At 42.8% G+C, this 18,498-nt stretch overlaps 1 protein-coding gene across 4 annotated transcripts in view; it reads right to left on the bottom strand.

Annotated features, from left to right (window-relative positions):
• sh3d19 (SH3 domain containing 19) overlaps positions 1-15,455 on the bottom strand; it is a 109,388-nt gene extending 93,933 nt beyond the window's left edge. For all 4 annotated transcript variants that reach the window (XM_078405948.1, XM_078405924.1, XM_078405932.1 and 1 more), the window contains exon 1: positions 15,127-15,455. In XM_078405948.1, the coding sequence (XP_078262074.1) occupies positions 15,127-15,259 (133 nt within the window). In that variant the 5' untranslated portion in view covers positions 15,260-15,455. The remainder of the gene's footprint in view (positions 1-15,126) is intronic.
• Positions 15,456-18,498: the final 3,043 nt, after the last annotated feature.

The raw sequence follows: 18,498 nt of genomic DNA, 5'->3' as shown, positions 1-18,498 counted from the left end.
TGTACGAAGTTTGTACGTTCTCCCCGTGACCTGCGTGGGTTTTCTCCGAGATCTTTGGTTTCCTCCCACACTCCAAAGACTGACAGGTTTGTAAGTTAATTGGCTTGGTAAATGTAAAAATTGTCCCTAGTGTTAATGTTACACTAGGATAGTGTTAATGTGCGGGGATCGCTGGTCGGCGCGGACCTGGTGGGCTGAAGGGCCTGTTTCTCTAAAATAAAAACTAAACTAAAAATCTAAACTAAACATAGTTTTACTGATTGGAAGCAGTGCTACACCCTTCCAAATGGATCACAATTGTAGTTCCCTATTGCTCTGATCTGGTCTGGAGGGGGGTGAGGGAAACTTCCTATCCAAAATGCCAATTGGTACTGCTACCAAGCAGAACATCAATCAATAAACCTGGAATTTATCCTAACTTGTGGTTCCGTGTGTGTTGAGTTTGTATGTTCTCTCTATGGTTCTCCATTTTCCTCCCACCTCCCCAAAACGTGGTGGTTTGTGGGTTCCTGTAAATTATCTCTACTCGAGGGAGGTGCTCTGAAAATCAGAGTGCAATTAATTAGCAAATGAGGGAAAGCAAGCTACAGGGAAATAAGTAAGGGTTTGGGATGGCTCAGTGAGCCGGTACAGTCTTTACAGGCTTCATTATACGTCATGACAATCATAAAAACATCAGATCCCTAATTCAATACAAGGGAATATTTATTTTCTTAAGTAACCTCTCATGATTCTGCCTGTGGCCAGATAGGTGGTGTCCACCAGGACTCGGCCATCTTGCCAAGAAGTGGTACTAATAAGCCTCACTTGAGGGTGAACATGAAAGACTCTTACCTAGAATGCATACTGTGACCCCACTTCCCTCTGAACCTTCATTAGATAGTTTTTGCAGTGAGAAGTACAGATTTGTAATTAAGAGGAAGTGGGGAGCAGCAAGTCAAGGCCTGATAACTCATCTGAAGTCATGAAATTTCACTATAGATCAGAAATCCCAAGTCAGTTTATACCCTGTCAGTTACTTATAGAATAGTATTCTATACCCTATAAAATACATCCAGAGATTCTCTTAAATAAGGAAGACCATTTCCAACATGGATGGAGTTTCCAGATGCCAGTGAAGAAAGGACTTTGTAAAATTAAGTGTGCTTTGTGTATTGCCTTGAAACCATTTGTTATTTCCAGGATTCCCCCCCCCCCCCCCCCAACTTGTTCTTAAATGGAAAATGATAGGTCACAATAACTTTTTCTTTCTTCTTTTCCCCTTGCTCATTCCTTTCTTTCTACTTATATTTCTTCCAGACAGACCAGAAGGCAGGAACGGGGTACTGATTAAGAGTGATCAGCCATGATCGCATTGAATGGCGGTGCTGGCTCGAAGGGCTGAATGGCCTACTCCTGCACCTATTGTCTATTGTCTATCAGTTGCAATGACAAGCCATCAGCCAAGGCCAACACCATTTGGATCATTCATTCTCTCTTGCTTTCCATCCAATCATGGACATTGTATTGATGAAAGGACATTAAATGGAAATACTCGACATCAACAGTCATCATCTGTAGAGAGAATCATATGTTATTTTATTAATACTCCAACACACTTTTAATATATTGGTTTAAAGATAGTCCGCTGTGACATTTCAGTGAGCCCCATAAGCTTAAAGAAACAGAACCAAGTAAATTTCAAAGGAAAAAAGGGACACAAAATGCTGGAGCAACTCAATGGGTTAGGCAGCACCTCTGGAGAACATGGATAGGTGATGTTTCAGGTCAGGGCCCTTCTTCAGACTCAAACATCACTATCTAGATAACTGCCTGACACACTAAGTTACTCCAGCAGGTTTTTTTTCGGTGTTTTTTTAATAAACCAGCCTTCAGTTCCTTTTTTTTCCAAGTTTCATAGGAATGGGGCCAACACAACCAGGGGATTTCAAAGCGGAAGCAGAGGGTAGGCCCCCCACGAATAGACAGGGAGCTCAAGAACTGAGCTCCAGAGCATGAATGGGAATTTAATACCTGGAAAAGGGGTGGGAGCAAGACAAAGCTTGGCAAGTGTCAGGTGGATACAGGTGAAAGGGGGGGGGGGGGGGGAATATTGCCAGATGGGTGGACAAAGGCCAGAGATGAAAATAAAATAAAATGTTATTACATCAGGAAAAATATTCCCGATGTTGGGGGAGTCCAGAACCAGGGGCCACAGTTTAAGAATAAGAGGCAGGCCATCTAGGACTGAGATGGGGAAAAACATTTTCACCCAGAGAGTTGTGAATCTGTGGAATTCTCTGCCACAGATGGCAGTGGAGGTCAATTCATTGGGATGTTTTCAAGAGAGAGTTAGATTTAGCTCTTAGGGCAAAAGGAATCATGGGATATGGGGAGAAAGCAGGAGTGGGGTACTGATTTTGGATGATCAGCCATGATCATATTGAATGGTCATGATCATGATCAAAGGGCCGAATCGCCTACTCCTGCACCTATTGTGTATGTTTCTAAGGAGTGAAGGGGTGTGAAATGTGAGCCAGAGGAAGGGATATAGATGGATGGGGATGTGGGGTAGGGGGAAGAGGAAAGGGGACGGAATAGTGGGGAAAATGGGTGTGCATCCGGCTCGGTCATCGAGAAGGGAGGGGTGGTGAAGGAGGGGTGGTGAAAGAGGGGTGGGGTGGGGGGGTTGGGTTGTGTGGAAATTTTGAAGTTCTTAACATTGGCATCTGCTGTAAATATGACATAAAAGTACGTAGTGCCAGAAATACTCAGCAGGTCATGATGGAATTTTGAACCGTTTCCATTACACCAAAACATTTTTTTAAAGTGCAATTTTTACACAAGCTCTATGTTTCCATTTAAATAATCATAAGAACACGTGGAAATAGAAGCTGGAGCAGACTATCGGACCATTCAAGCCTGCCCTGCCATTTAATAAAATCGTAGCTGACCTATGCTGACATCAACTCCTCCTGCCATTTCTCCATTCTGTGATCTATCAAATAACATATCCAGCTCCACTTTAAATACTTCTAATAGATACCTTCCATCACCAGCCAGGACAGTTAATTCGAGAGATTCGCCACCCGCTGCCAGAAGTCATTCCTCAGTTTTACATGAATTGCCCCTTAGCTTTTCCAGCTTTCTCAATCAGCCTGAAGGTGAATGGGCTGTCACGGTAGCACAGCGGTAGAGTTGCTACCTTACAGCGAATGCAGCGCCGGAGGTTCGATCCTGACTACGGGTGCTATCTGTACGGAGTTTGTACGTTCTCCTCGTGACCTGCGTGGGTTTTCTCCGAGATTTTCAGTTTCCTCCCACGCTCCAAGGACGTGCAGGTATGTAGGTTAATTGGCTTGGTAAATGTAAAAATTAGCCCTAGTGGGTGTAGGATAGTGTTAATATGCGGGGATCGCTGGTTGGTGCGGACCCAATGGGCCGAAGGACCTGTTTCCGCTCTGTATCTCTAAACTAAATAAACTAAACTATTGCTAAACTCCAACCCATTTACAATGAAGGCCAAAATGACTGGATTTTTCTTACCAAAGTGCATGACTCACACTTCTCAACAGTAAACTCCATTTGCCAGACATTTTTGTTACACGCATTCAATCTATCCATAACCCACTGCAGAATCATAGTATCCTTATCATAACATGCCCCTCCAATTATATTTGTATTTTCTTCCTTCAGGTAATTAACATGAATAATGAACAACTGCAAGCCAAGAACTGATCCCTGCAATACTCCATTAGTTACCCCCTTCAGTATGAACAGGACCCACATATTCCAACTTGCTGTCTTCTATGAGACAGCCAGTTTTCCAAAACATTTCTTCTGATATCATAGACTTTTATGGTTGAAAATATTGCAATGGAAAGTTGAAGTTCAAAATTCAAAACAAAAATAATTATGCACAAGTATTTTCCAGACTAATGCAATGTAAATAGGAAAATTAATCGTTTAAAATAGAAAGAAAAGCAGAATCAACAAATCTATCAGCATTATGAATGCTATGGCTAACTGGATCTTTCAAATCATTGACTAGTGTTATCACTTACTCTCCAACCTAATGTGTGAGCCTTTAAATGGAAGTTATATGTACATAATATTTCCCATTTTTCATCCTATCTGGTTTATTGGACAGTCAATTACAGAGAATATTCAATGCCTGAAAATGCCACTATATATATTCACTCTGCACATTTATCAAGTGCAATAACCTTTCCCTACTAGTGAAAGGTTAATATAATTCCATATAGTGGATATTACAGCAGTAATACAATGGTAGTTTTGTAACAAGGCTTCAAATCAGTAGTTCTTTACATTTTTATATTATTGGCACTCCTTCCTGTACTGCTTTTTAAATAATTTATTACATCAGTGACTATACACTTTAATTATCCATAAAAATTAATTGAAGACTTATCATTCTAGATCTGATCTATTCTCATATTAGTCAATGGAAAAATGCAGAAATAAACAGGAAACTAAAGAAAAATCTGAAAGTAATAGCCATTATTCTGAGAGGTGCTGTTAAATTAATGATCCTTAACAACAAAAAGTTGAATCAACATGGATAGTCCTTCAAGCAGTCCAAATCATTTCAGTTCTTTCACCTTCAATAAATGTAGGAAGTCTTTCCCAGAAATACAAAATGCATTTTAACAGCTTAAATTAAAATGAAATGTTTGAAATTCAAAAGATCATCTTTGTACAAGCCTTTCCCATGTTTGCAAAGCTGCTACATTTCAAACAAAATGGCAAGTTAGAACAAGTTTGTTTTAAGCATAAAGGAGTTCCTATCCATATTCACACAAACATTTCCCCACTTCATAATTCTGGATATCAGAATAGACAGACCTTTGGAATGGCAGGTTTACTAGCAATATTGAGTTTAAGAACAAACTGCTATAAATGTATAAAACAAAGTCTAGGAATATCTGGCAGGAAAGAGATGAATTGCGATTTGCACATCATTACCAACTGATGAATGATTTGCACTGCTCCATCATTAGCTGCACAAGGAAATCTCATTATCAATTTGCCATGAATCTGCTGCAATTACACTGAATTGCAAAACAAACTCAAAAGGTTAATATTTTATGATGATGGAAACTTTCAATATCCGTTCAAAGGCACAGAAAAGAAGCACTTGAAATAACGATCTATTCCGACAGATAACAAATTGAAATTTAAATCTTTTCTGGAAATAATTTTTCTTAATATTCCTTTTATATTCCACAAGTGATAGGAGTAGAATTAGGCCATTCGGCCGTTTATGTCTACTCCACCATTCGATCATGGCTGATCTATCTCTCCCTCCTAACCCCATTCCCCTGCCTTCTCCCCATAACCTCCCGACACCTGTACTAATCAGAAATCTATCTATCTCTGCCTTAACAAAACTGAACTTTTGTCTTAATCAAACCTTGTTTTCCCTTTTGACTTTAATTCACCTTTTTAATGTTTGTTATTTCAATGTTGTGACAATTAAATATTCGACACTTGACTCATATTTCTGTCCCATTGTTCTTTCAGGTCCCTGATAGTCCAGTGACCTCAACACATCGTTATCAACTTCCAGCCATTTACAGTACGAGATTCGTTTTGTTTAAGTACAAGTGAAACAATCCAAATCACAGCACTCGCCACATATTGGACAACTCCAGTACATTCTGGAGCAATACTGTCTTTCCATTTCAGCAAAAAATATCTGTATTTTTGTTGGCAGCAGGTAAAATGTCAACCTTCAAACACCACATTCTCCATGTGTGAACTGATTCTCAAATCCCTTTTGGCCCAGGTAACCACAATGCATGCATGCCCTATTCCATCTTCACACAATATTTTTTGGTTATATGCGTGCTTCAAATGTTTCTTATTTCACCAGGAATGCTATACTCCTAACCTCATTACTACAGCCTTGGACTCAACATGGATGAAAGAGTCAAATTCCAGTGGCAAGGTAAGAGTAACTGCACTTGACATCAAATCAGCATTTAACAGATTCTGGTATCAAGGGGTTGTGCAAAAATTGAATTAAATAAGCATCAAGAGAAGAGCCTGCCACTGGTGAAGATTAAAAATCTCAGCCTAAGGATAATACATTAGAAGTTCCCTCGTTCTATGTCCTCAGTCCGACCATCTTTATTAGTTACTTTCCCACCTTGATCCATTCACAAATGGACTAGATTATTGATGATTGAAAAACAATCAGGTCCATTTCCACCTCCTCAGAAAATGAAACAGCCAAAGCCAGTAAGCAACATGTTAGAGACAACTTTAATGCATAAATAGCAAGCAACGTTTGTGCTAGAATGCTAGAAAGAGTTTTCAACCAAAAAAAGTTTAACCCTGACCCTTGACATTAAATAACATTCACGTGACCGAGTTTCCCCACATCAATTTCTCGGAGGTCACCGTTGACCAGAAAAAGACACAAACATTAGAAAAAAGACATTCAACTTGTCTGGATGAATGAAACCCCTGCAACAAATTCACACAATCAGCTTCCAAGCTGAACTGGCCCTTTTGATTGGCATCATGTCCAATCTCTGCAACACTGGGTCTCTATGGCTGTAAGCTGCACCATCTACAAACAAAAATCAATAACTTAACAAGGATTTCCACAACACCTCTGAAACCTGTGAATTCTACAACCTGGAAGAACAAGGGCAACAGTACAGAGGGAGACATCCTTTCTTCCAAGAAACCCAGAATTATGATAAGGAAGATTATCAGTTTTATCACCATTCCTTCAGTGCCACTGGATCATGTGACTTTGAAAGAAGAAGGCCGAGCGTCCACAAACCCGTCTTTATCAGATGGTGGTGGAGAGAGTCAAAAACTTCAATTTCCATATTGACATGTTGCATCATGGACAGGTTCGACAACTCGAGCATGTAAAGCTCCGAACTAAGACTTGGGTGACAGACAGAAAAAGTACTATGTTTACATATCTGTGTAGGAAGGAACTGCAGATGCTGGTTTACACTGAACATAGACACAAAATGCTGGAGGAACTCAGCGGGACAGGGGGGCTCATGTTTTCGACCTCCCCGTGGTGAGCCCTGTCAACTGACCTCAGTCAGGCGAATGACAACAAACAGAGACAGCAGAAGCAGAAGCATCTTCATAACTTCTGCTGCCTCAAACGCAAAAGAAGAAGAAGCGGGATAGGCAGCACCTCTGGAGAGAAGGAATGTGTGATGTTTTGGGTTGAGACCCTTCTTCAAACTGAGAGTCAGGAGAGAGGGAAACTAGAGATATGGACGGGTAAGGTGTGAGAACGACAGATCAAAGCAGACGAAGATGAAGGAAATGTGGAATGGTTCATCGGTCTGCCTACGCCTACGCGATCTCCTGGTTGCTAAACACTAATTCTTCCTCCCATTCCCATTCTGACCTTTCTGTCCTGGGCCTCCTCTGCTGTCAGAGTTAGGCTAAACACAAAGTGGAGGAACAGCACCTCATATTTCACAGAATCATAATTTTTTGCATTTACTACTTGGCTTTCAAGGAAGAAAGAAAAGCTAATTAAATATGGTGGGGGAGTTCTTATTGCACATTATCTTTCTTGTGTTTCATTGCTACTAAATTCTACCATATATTGCACAATACATAACAATAAATGTATTCTAATTCAGTATCAGCAATCACTTCAAGAAAATAAAGGACACAAAGGGCTAGATTAACTCAACGCGTCAAGCAACATCTCTAGAGAAGATGCTGCTTGACCCGTTGAGTTATTCCAACACTTTGTGTCCTATTGTGTAACCCAGCATCTGCAGTTTCTTGGTTCTTCAAGAAACTTTAGTTTGCAATAGTTGCGAATGAGTCATCAAGTACGAAGGTACAATCAGTTTACATTATTGATAAAAAGAGCAAACAATGAATAAAGGAGGGGTTCTGCAACATTATAAACATAGTGTTCACTCTCGTTGCGAGTTGGGGTATCACAGTGCTTGGCCATCATCTAGTATCTCACCCACCTGGTCATTAATGATGTACCAGCTTTTCAATCATAGGTATCACCATGGCTAAGCCAGATCCTGTCCTCATCTGATACGGAAATCCACAGGTTTCCAAAGTTAAAAGAAAGTAATCATGAAGGGTGGCCATGATTTCCATTCCTGACCCATGGTCACAGAACAAATTGAATTTCTTCGACCTCTGTCTACAACAGTGAAGTCCTGGGAGATCAGGGTTCAAACTTGTTTCCACCCGATGTGACTCAGCACATTCCGACATTATCATTAATGCAGTTGAAAGAATAACATATCAAGCAGAACAACCGAGTGACGTCTGTGGCAACAAAACTGAATTAATTTAAAACCATCAAACAGATTGTATTGTTCTCTTAAAAGTACCAAGGTATTTTTTTTAACACAGATCTATTCTTAAAAGACGCTCAAGGATCCAATAATTCTACTAGAGAGTAGTAAAGCATGAGCCACATAACTATAACACCCACTACAGTCCAGAGCAGTTTTGAGTATTATTTTAAGATATTACAATGCTTGATGCTTTCAATTGTAATGGTGTAAGATACACTGGTCAAAGTGCAGCATTTTAAAACCATTGATGGCCTCGCTCCTGCTTATTGGGTTCAATTGGTTTGAAGTTTTTAACCTTTTCGTTTTTTAAAAACAGTTGTTGCTCATGTGCTGAAGCAAAAAATAATTAAGGAGTTAACCTTGGCCATTTCCATGATACTACAGGGTTCAACGTGTCAGGTAATAATTTAACTGAGCATGCTATTTTGTTTCTGCTGAACATGCAGGAAGTAATTTTCCTGCCTGCACTTTTTGTCAATACAATGGGCTCAAGATAGCCGAAGGAAATAGATTTTGGGGCCAAATTAATTTGTTATATATCCAGATGATAAACAATGGCACCTGACAGTTTGTAAGAATTATCCTACTTCTAGATTCAAGATTCAAGATAGCTTTATTTGTCATCCAATATTGGACGAAATCCAGTCCAACAATAAAAGCATTAAATAGGCACTAAAATTACACAACCCCCAAAACCCCAAAAACACAGTCCAACAATAAAAACATTAAATAGGCATTAAAATTACACAACCCCAAAAACACACAAAAAAAGAAACATCCATCAAACAAACATCCATCACAGTGAGTCTCCTCCAGTCCTCTCCTCACTGTGATGGAAGGCCACAATGTCTTTCCGTTCTCCTGCCGTCTTCTCCCGCAGTCAGGCTGTTATGGTTGCAGGCCGCGCCGGACGGTCCGCAGCGGGCCGAGCCTAAGGCGAGTCGCAGCCGCTCCCGCAGCCTCCGAAGACGGCCGGCACCGCTGATGGTAAGTCCGGTCCGCGGGCGAACACGCTGCTGCTGCCGCTGTTACTGCACGTCGGGGCGGTCGTGGCTCCCGACATTGAAGCCCCCGCCCAGCAGAGAAATATCCCGCGGCATATCTTAGGCCGCGCCGGATGGTGAAATGTCCGCGACCCAAGCTCCGCGATCCGGGGCGGGCGAACACGCTGCCGCTGCCGGAGCTCCCGATGTCGGCATCCACGCGGCCTCCTAAGACGGCCGGCTCCGCTGATGGTAAGTCCGGTCCGCGGGCTCAGCGAACCGGAGCCCTGGAGGCCGCCAGCTCCAGGAGTTGGGCCGATGGTAGGCCGCAGCAGGAACGGAGACACCACCCAGAAAACAAAGGTCGGGTCTCCGTTCGGAAGGGACACATATTTACAATTTTTACAGTTCCCCCCCTCCCCCCCCACATACACACACAGTACACAAACACAAAAACAGGACATCACAACTACAATTAAGACAAAAAAACAACAAAAACACAAAGACAAATGGACCACAGGTAAGCCGCAGCTGCTACGGCAGCGCCGCCATTTTGGATCATGATCATTCTAATTGTTCATAATAATTATTCTCAAGGTATTATAAATACTGAGTGCATTGTGTGTGCTAAATGGTCTACAAAGACCATTTGGCGGTACAGTGACACAACTGGTAGAGCTGCTGCCTCACAGCGCCAGAAACCTGGGTTCGATCCTGACCTAGGATACTATCTGTGTGCAGTTCGCACATTCTACCAGTTACCATGTGAGTTCCCACCAGATGCTTTGGTTTCCTCCCACATCCCAAAGACTTGTGGGGTTGAAGGTTAATTGGCTGCTGTGGACTGCCCCTAGTGTGTAGGGATGAGAAAAGGGGATAACTTTGAAATAGCGTGAGCAGGCGATCGATAGTCGCCGTGGAATCGGTGGACCTGTTTTCATGCTGTATCAATAAACTAAAGACCACGAGCTTTCTATCACAATTTCTTTGGAGAAATTAATCACATAAGATCAAGTCTCTACATTCAGAATGCATAGGATGATTTATTTATTCTTCCATGTGTCAGTAGCTGAAAGATTGTGTGTGTGCTCAGAAATGGTCAAGCAGAATAGAAACTGCTTTTGGAGAATACATGTGATCAGATTCAGCTCTTACTGAAAGGAGCAGAGCAAGGGAAGGAAAACAACTGAACCCATGACCACATTTCTGCAGCAGTCTCCACTGCTGTAATTGTTGCAAACCACCTGAAATTGAGGAAAGCAGGAAATACAGATAGAAACATAAAAGATTGGAGAAGCACAATGGCTGGTCCTCTATCACAATATCATATTCATGCTCTCTTTCCTATAACCCTGTGTGTATTTTTGTCTAGAAATCCAAATCCTCCGTATTAAATATATTCAGAGACTTGGCTCCAGCGCCTTCAGTGATAGAAAACTCCCGAGATTCAATGTCTCTTGCCACCCTCTTCACCGAGTAAACCATTTCTCCTGATCTCAGCCCTAAAGGTATCGCCCAATTTCCTCACACTGTAATCTCTTGCTCTGAGGCACCCAGCCAGAATAAATATTGAGCTCCATCAGAATTATGCGCATTTCAATGAGATCTTCTCTCGTTTTTCTAGGCTCCAGTGAACAAATGTGAATAGAGAGGATTGTGAGACCCACTATTGATGATCTTGAGAATGTTTCTGATAGCAGTGTGTGTTCCTGTGAAGATGTTTCAGAGGACAAGAATACAAGGATTGAATAAGCACTCATGGGTTGTAACTGGGCAGATTGAGAGGAGCCATGATGAGTTGCTTCAGTGCATCCTGTAGGTGGTACAAACTGCTGCTCCTGGGCATCGCTGGTGGAGTAAATGAATGCTTGCGGATGGGGTGCCCATCAAGTGGGCTGTGATGGCCTGTATGGTGTAAAGCTTCTTGAGTATTCTTTAAACTACACTTCAAGTCAAGTGGACTGTCTTCCATCATGCTTCTACCTTGAGCCTTGTGGAAGGCCAGTTAGGAAGCAAGTTACTCACCACACGATTCCTAGCCACTGACTAGGTATGGGGGAAGGCAGGAACGGGGTACTGATTGTGAATGATCAGCCATGGTCACATTGAATGGCGGTGCTGGCTCGAAGGGCCGAATGGCCTACTCCTGCACCTAATGTCTATTTTCTATTGTCCATTGACCTGCTCTTGTAGCCACATTGGGCATATGGCTACTTCAAATCAGTTTCTGGACAATGGTAACCTGCAAGACTGAGAGAATTCAGTGATGGTCAAGGCCATGGAATATCAAGGGATAATAACTGGAATTTCACTTGATGGATCTTGACATTGCCTTGCGCTTATGTGAATGTGCAATAATCGGCAAACATCCCTACTACTAAAGGGTCATCTACTAAATCGGCAAACATCCCTACTACTAAAGGATAAAGCGGCAAAGGATGGTTGGGCCTTTAGCACTATCCTGAGGAAGTTCTACAGTGATGCCCTACAGCTGAGATGATTGACCTCTAACTACTATAACCATCTTCCTTTGTCCTACATGATCCCAAACAGTGGGTTTACCTCAATTCCCATTTACTCCAATTTAGCCAGCACTCCTTGATGTCATTAAATGCTGCCTTGACATTATAGACAGTTACTGAATCTTTCTGAATTTAACATCTTTTAATTGATTTCCATCCATTTTTTATAGGTTTTGTTAGAGGTGTACACATGTGAAGTAATGAATAAGACCAGCTTTGCTTTACAAGGTGCTCCCCGGCTTACGATGCTTCGACTTCCGATATTTCGACTTTGTGATGGTACAAACGGCAGTGGCCCGTAAGCCGCAGCTCGCTTCCGGCCACGTGACCACGTGTATTAAATGCATTTCAACGTACAATATTTTCGGTTTCCGATGGGTTTCTCGGAACGGAACCCCATTATAAGCTGAGGAGCACCTGTAATCTAATGTGAGGAAGCAAATTACAGTTGGATGTAGAAATCAAGAACACAAAGATGCATAAAAGTTTACTGGTCCTGATTTTGGGGGGTTTTTATGGGCAGACACAAACACAAGTTACCAGCATTAGCCATTTATAAAATGGCTTTTAGTGGGAAAAGTGCCACTAATAATTTGGATGTAAAAATTAAGTATGAGCTTCACTGAGGAGACCCTAATTTAATCGATGTATTCATGAGACACTGCAACATTTGGGTTAATTAATTAGCATTCATGTATCAGTAAAAGGGAAATAAATTGGGCTGGATTTTTAATCCTGCCGGCTGTCTAACTGACAAGCCCTGATGATGTTGGTTGAGATGATGGTGCCCTGCCCTCTACAACCAAATAAGTGCTGACAAGTTTGCACTTCAAGGATGTCTATTTAGAAAAAGGATCACTAAAATTCTTGATTATAGTCCAAAGGCAATCGGAAGGTACAGGGTGAAAATAAAATTAAGGTACAAAACACAAAGGTCAGGAGAACTATGAATCTGTGTAACAGGCTTCAATTTTCTCCAAGGTTTTCAGACAAAGTTTTCCCATTTTAGACAATGAGTTAATATACTTCCCAGTACACTAAAGCACCAAATCTGTAATCCTAAGTAACTGTAAGGAGACTAAAGTCAAATGCTGAAGAAGGGCACCATAACTCTAATTTACTGGGGTTCATAGAAACATAGAAAAATGGGTGCTGGAGTAGACCATTCAGCCATTCAATATGATCATGGCTGATCATCTAAAATCAGTACCCAGTTCCTGCTTTTTCCCCCATATCCCTTGATTCCTTTAGCCCCAAGAGCTAAATCTAACTCTCTCTTGAAAACATCCAGTGATTTGGCCTCCACTGCCATTTGTGGCAGAGAATTCCACAGATTCACAACTCTCTGGATGTAGAAGTTTTTCCTAATCTCAGTCCTAAATGGCCTACCCCTTGTTCTTAAACTGTGACCCCTGGTTCTGGACTCCCCAACATCGGGAATATTTTTCCTGCATCTAGCTTGTCCAATCCTTTAAGAATTTTATATGTTTCTATAAGATCCCCTCTCATTCTTCTAAATTCCAGTGAATACAAGTCCAGTCGACCCATTCTTTTATCATATGTCAGTCGTGGGAATTAACCTGGTGAACTCCCTCAATAGCAATAATGTCCTTCCTCAAATTAGGAAACCAAACTGCACACGGTCTCACTAGGGCCCTTACAACTGCAGTAGGACCTCCTTGCTCCTAAACTCAAATCCTCTCGCATTGAAGGCTAACATGTCATTAGCTTTCTTCACTGCCTGCTGTAACAGCATGCTTACTTTTGACTGTACAAGCACACCCAGGTCTCGTTGTACCTCCCCTTTTCCTAATCTGACACCATTCAGATAATAATCTGCCTTCCTGTTCTTGCCATCAAAGTGGATAACCTCACATTTATCCACATTATACTGCATTGCGATGCATCTGCCCACTCACCCAACCTATCCAAGTCACCCTGCAGCCTCATAGCATCCTCATCACAGCTCACACTGCCACCCAGCTTTGTGTCATCTGCAAACTTGGAGATATCACATCCAATTCTTTTGTCTAAATTGTTAATAGGATTCACGTTACTTTTGATCCTTAGAAATATTTTCTGCTTAAAAAAATGTATAAATGTGGATATGATGTGCAGGGAAATGCTGAGCAGAAATGAAAGCAAGTTAGAATCTCAAAATCCACGTTAGTATGGTTCAAATCCTAATCAAGCACTACCAAATGTGTAAGAAAGAACTGCAGATGCTGGTTTAAATCGACGAAAAGCAGAGATGCTGCCTGTCCCGCTGAGTTAATCCAGATAACGCAATAATTGTATAAGAAGATAACTGCAGATGCTGGTACAAATCGAAGGTATTTATTCACAAAATGCTGGAGTAACTCAGCAGGTCAGGCAGCATCTCGGGAGAGAAGGAATGGGTGACGTTTCGGGTCGAGACCCTTCTTCAGACTGATTCAATAATTGTGTCTACCTTCAAGTACTACTAATCCTTGTTACTTAAGGTCCAAATCCCTTCTGTACTGCAGCGAGAATGTTGACAACAATCCAATTTCTGATCAAATCCATCCAAGTGGCGTTGTACTCAAGCCTATTCCCTCCCCTGTTAAAATAGTCCGCTGTCATTTAGTGGCCAAACTCACAATCTTAGTCAAGGGATTGGATAACATCCACAGAAGTAAATCGGCATCTTCGGTGTAAAAAAAGAACTAAATGGAGGACTACTTCCCCCGTGTTAACAATAGACCTCCATTAAAGAAACCCGAAATGAACATCTCAGAGACTGCAGACTACACCGATTAGCAATTACACACAGAGCAGTAAAGGGACACAAATCAGAAAAGGAGAGCAGCAAATTATAAAACCCGCCTGGTGCTGTTCACTCGGTGTCTGACGATTATAGAACAAGCAGACAGACACAACAGCGGAGGGGGGGGGAGACAATCTGGAGCCCGGGTTCAGACAGATGTGACCACCTTTACTGCCCCCTCCTGCCCCCTGCCCCCGCCCTCTCTGCAAACACTCCCCGGCCGCCGGGCAATGGACCCGCAGCTGCCGCCAGAAAATAAAATACACAGTGTTGGCACAAGCATTAAAACAACAACAATAAAACAATGCAAACAGGGGGGGGGGGCAGAAAAGCACGCCCTGTGTATAATACGCGACCCCCCTTCCCCCCTGGGGTGGAGGAGGTTTGCAGTGAATGAGTGGCGAGTCCTGGCAGTGCGAGTGTGGTGAGTGACTGGACCCCCGGCGGCCGTGCAGAGAGTGAGGGACTACTCGGTGCATGGGGTCCGGTCAGCGTGCATGAGGCGGACTTACCTGCTGAGGAGGCGCCGCTCCGCCTGGCAGCTGCCGTCTGCAGCCTGCTGCTGGAGCCGGGGTCCCTGTCGCTCGCCCCTCGCACCTCCTCCCCCTCCTCTTCCTCCTGGGTCCAGGCTTCCGCCATCATCATACGGAATGGATTAGGCAACGCTGGGAGAGAGAGAGGGAGCTGGAGCTGGAGCGCTGCGGGCACAACTTGCCTGGCGGAGAGAGGAGGAGGAGGAGGGGAGGAGGGTCAGAGGCAAGAGCAGTCGCCCTGGGGTTCACCCGCGACAACCCCGCCCGTCACCTGTACCAGGCACTGCCCGGGACCCGCAGCTGCTGCAACTGCTGCAGCCCGACCACCTTCCCCAAATACCTTGCACCCAACTACCCCTGTGCCGCCGACAGGAAACTCGAGCAGCTAGATTAAAACAAAAGGTGGCGGTAGGGCTTGGAGCTGACTTTGGTTCACCCAAACGTGAAGATCAAATGTGCAACTAACTCTCCTGGAAAGTCTGTCGTTAACAGATATTTGTTTTCGCTCGCTGTTGCCTTCTTCGAACGAGAACCAATTACAATGTATTTCTCTCTGCAGGGGAAAAAAAATCTATGCTACAATGACTCGGCTTATTTTGTATTGCAAAAAAAAAACACACACACACACGTAGAAATAAACACTGCCGAAAGAATTGGGTGAATAAATAATGTGCAAAATACTTTCTGAAGGCAGAGCCCTTTTTTTGTGATTTGCCCTCATCCATTACCTGGCTCAATTGTCAGAATATCTATTTAAAATCGTCTCTCGGGACTGAGAATGACTTGCTTGTGAATTCCACAAATGGGGCAAAAGAGAGTGGGTAACTTGTGAGGCAATGTGCTCCTTCTGATGCTTTAATGTGCTCCTGATGCTTGGCTTTAAGGTTCCCAATACCATCCCCATTGTTTCCAATCCATTGTGGATGGTAAATACAAGGAACTGCAGATGTTGGTTTACCAAAACGGAAACACTACCAGAGTAACTCAGCAGGTCAGGCAACATCTCTGGAAAACATGGATAAGTGATGTTTCAGGTCTGGACCCTTCATCAGACTGCCACGATGAATGGTCGTGGGTCAGAGCCATCTTGATTTACTTTGTGGAGACAGAACAGTGGTATTTTTTAAAGCCTTGATTTGTGTACTATAGGTAGACCAGTTCTCAGAAACAAACAGGACAGTAGGGATCACTCTTCCCCAATAAGCCACAAGCTTTGTGTCAGGTCTGAGGTTTTGATCTTCTAATGCTCTCTTCCTCAATCATTGAAAAGCTGTACTGGTGCATTTAAAGTGATGGCAAATTTCATAATTAATGTCTGCCTTTGCCGAGGGGTGGCTCCCAAGGTGTGGGAAGTGGGTTGCATTTTCAAAGGTTTTGTTGTGGATCTTGAGTTGCCGTAAGTAGCGCGGTTTCCTATTACTTCTGAAGATTAGCTCCAGTCCTATGTGGATCATTGGATGCGAGGTGCAACATAGTGATGGGAAACGTGTTGAGGCAATGACAATGCCTTGACACTGGCATTCATTGACTTTGGTTCTGCAGTAGACTCATTGGGTAGTATCATTGCTGCCATGGAGCAAATACAAGATGAAAACAATTTCTGTGGACACCTAAATTTGAGGAGGATGTTCCAAAGTCATTCCCAACTAATGGAGTCAAAGATTTTAGTACAGTCAAAGAAAAGAACAAATGGCGGCTGGCACTGCTCTTTGCATTTTACTTGGAGTTTATACATAATCTCCATGTTCACTGCACCTCCAGATAGACCTAACCGCGATTTGATTAGCGGATCTTTTGCTACCAGGAAGTAGTAGTTGGTCACAGGTGATGACTTTGCCATGGCAGAGCAGAGAGGCCCCTCTGCAGTCATCATTGTGAGTCAGATTTGTGATTTTCCTGAAGATGGTCATAATTTCAAGATATCTGATGTCTCCTGATATCCCTCTCTTCCTAGATATGGAAGATGGTATTGCGGATCTGTGACTGAAGACCATCACTGCTGAATATTATGATTACAGCAGAGCCTTTTGTTCCTGAGAACGTGCTATTTTTGAGTTGGGATATCTTTCTGCCAATTGGGAGTGGCAGCAAAGCTAGCCTGAGTAGCTGTGAGATACATTGTCAAAATGTCTCTTCCAGTGTGCATCCACTACCCCACTATCCCTGAGGAGTTCTGTTCATCATTCTCAGTGAGATGGGGCCTTGGGTGTTTCAACCATTGCTTGCTTTTATAGCACTGAAGGAACTACATGTGATGTGTGGTTCACTGCCTTTATTGCCAATCTCTGGGTAAGTCTGGGATGGTAGTGTGAGCCGTATTTTTGAACTACCGCATTCTGGTGTAAAAACCAGTTTTGTTAGGTAGGAAATTCCAGGATTTGGATTAATTAATAATTAAGAAAGTCACCAAAAACCTCCTCTGCTCTCTCCACCCATCATCTGAATATTAGGTTGTGTGTTTTCTACTGGACTTCTGTTTTCAACTATCACATTATGGCCAATTGGGAGAGTGATGGCCAAAGTGATGCTTCAAGACATTGGTGTCTTCACAACACATACTTCACCTTCACTGAATAATGTATTCAACAAATTGTCTGGGTTTATATTCCTCAACGCATGCTTGAGAGGATTCCAGATGTGTTAGAAGATAATAGGTTGGAGTACCATCAGCACGCATGCAAAAATAGATTTATTGTCTTGAATGGACTTGCTGAGGGAAGAATATAAATGAGGAAGAGGAGTGAATAAAAATCCTGAGAAGTTGCCTGGGGCAATAATACGCGAATCAAAGAAAGGAAACCGCTGGATTTGGTGCTCTGGTCACAAGTTGACAGATTTGAGCAAAACCAAGACTCGCGTGTCTTATTCAGAAGAATTACAGTGGAGAGATGTGGTGTGGTTATTCAGGTCAAAGGTTGCTGAGAAGTCAAAAGGAAACCACATTAATAGTGTACCATGGTTACAAGCACATAGGATGCCATTAGGTTTTCAGGAGAGTGGGAAGGGAGAAAACTTAACTCGAAAGAACCAAACATGAAGTTGCGGAAAAGGTGAAGATAAATTTAAGAGGAAACAATTTTTGGGATGTTAGAGAGGAAATAACCATTGGAGATTAAGTAGGCGATTACCAGGACAGAGGATGAAAGTATGGAGGCAGAGTGGCTTAGCTGGTAGAGCTGCTGCCTCAGAGCGCCAGAGACCTGGCTTCGATCCTGACCTCAGATGCTGTTTATGTGGAGTTTTGCACATTCTCCCACTGACCGTGTGGGTTTCCTCCAGATGCTCTGGTTTCCTCCCACGTCCCAACCTGTGGTTATTTGGCCTCTGCCAATTGACCCTCCTGCATAGGGA

Source organism: Rhinoraja longicauda, chromosome 1 (assembly GCF_053455715.1).
Source record: "Rhinoraja longicauda isolate Sanriku21f chromosome 1, sRhiLon1.1, whole genome shotgun sequence".
Lineage (NCBI taxonomy): Eukaryota > Metazoa > Chordata > Chondrichthyes > Rajiformes > Arhynchobatidae > Rhinoraja > Rhinoraja longicauda.
The sequence above is the reverse complement of the archived record's forward strand: the minus strand, read 5'-3'. Positions and strand labels throughout refer to the sequence as shown.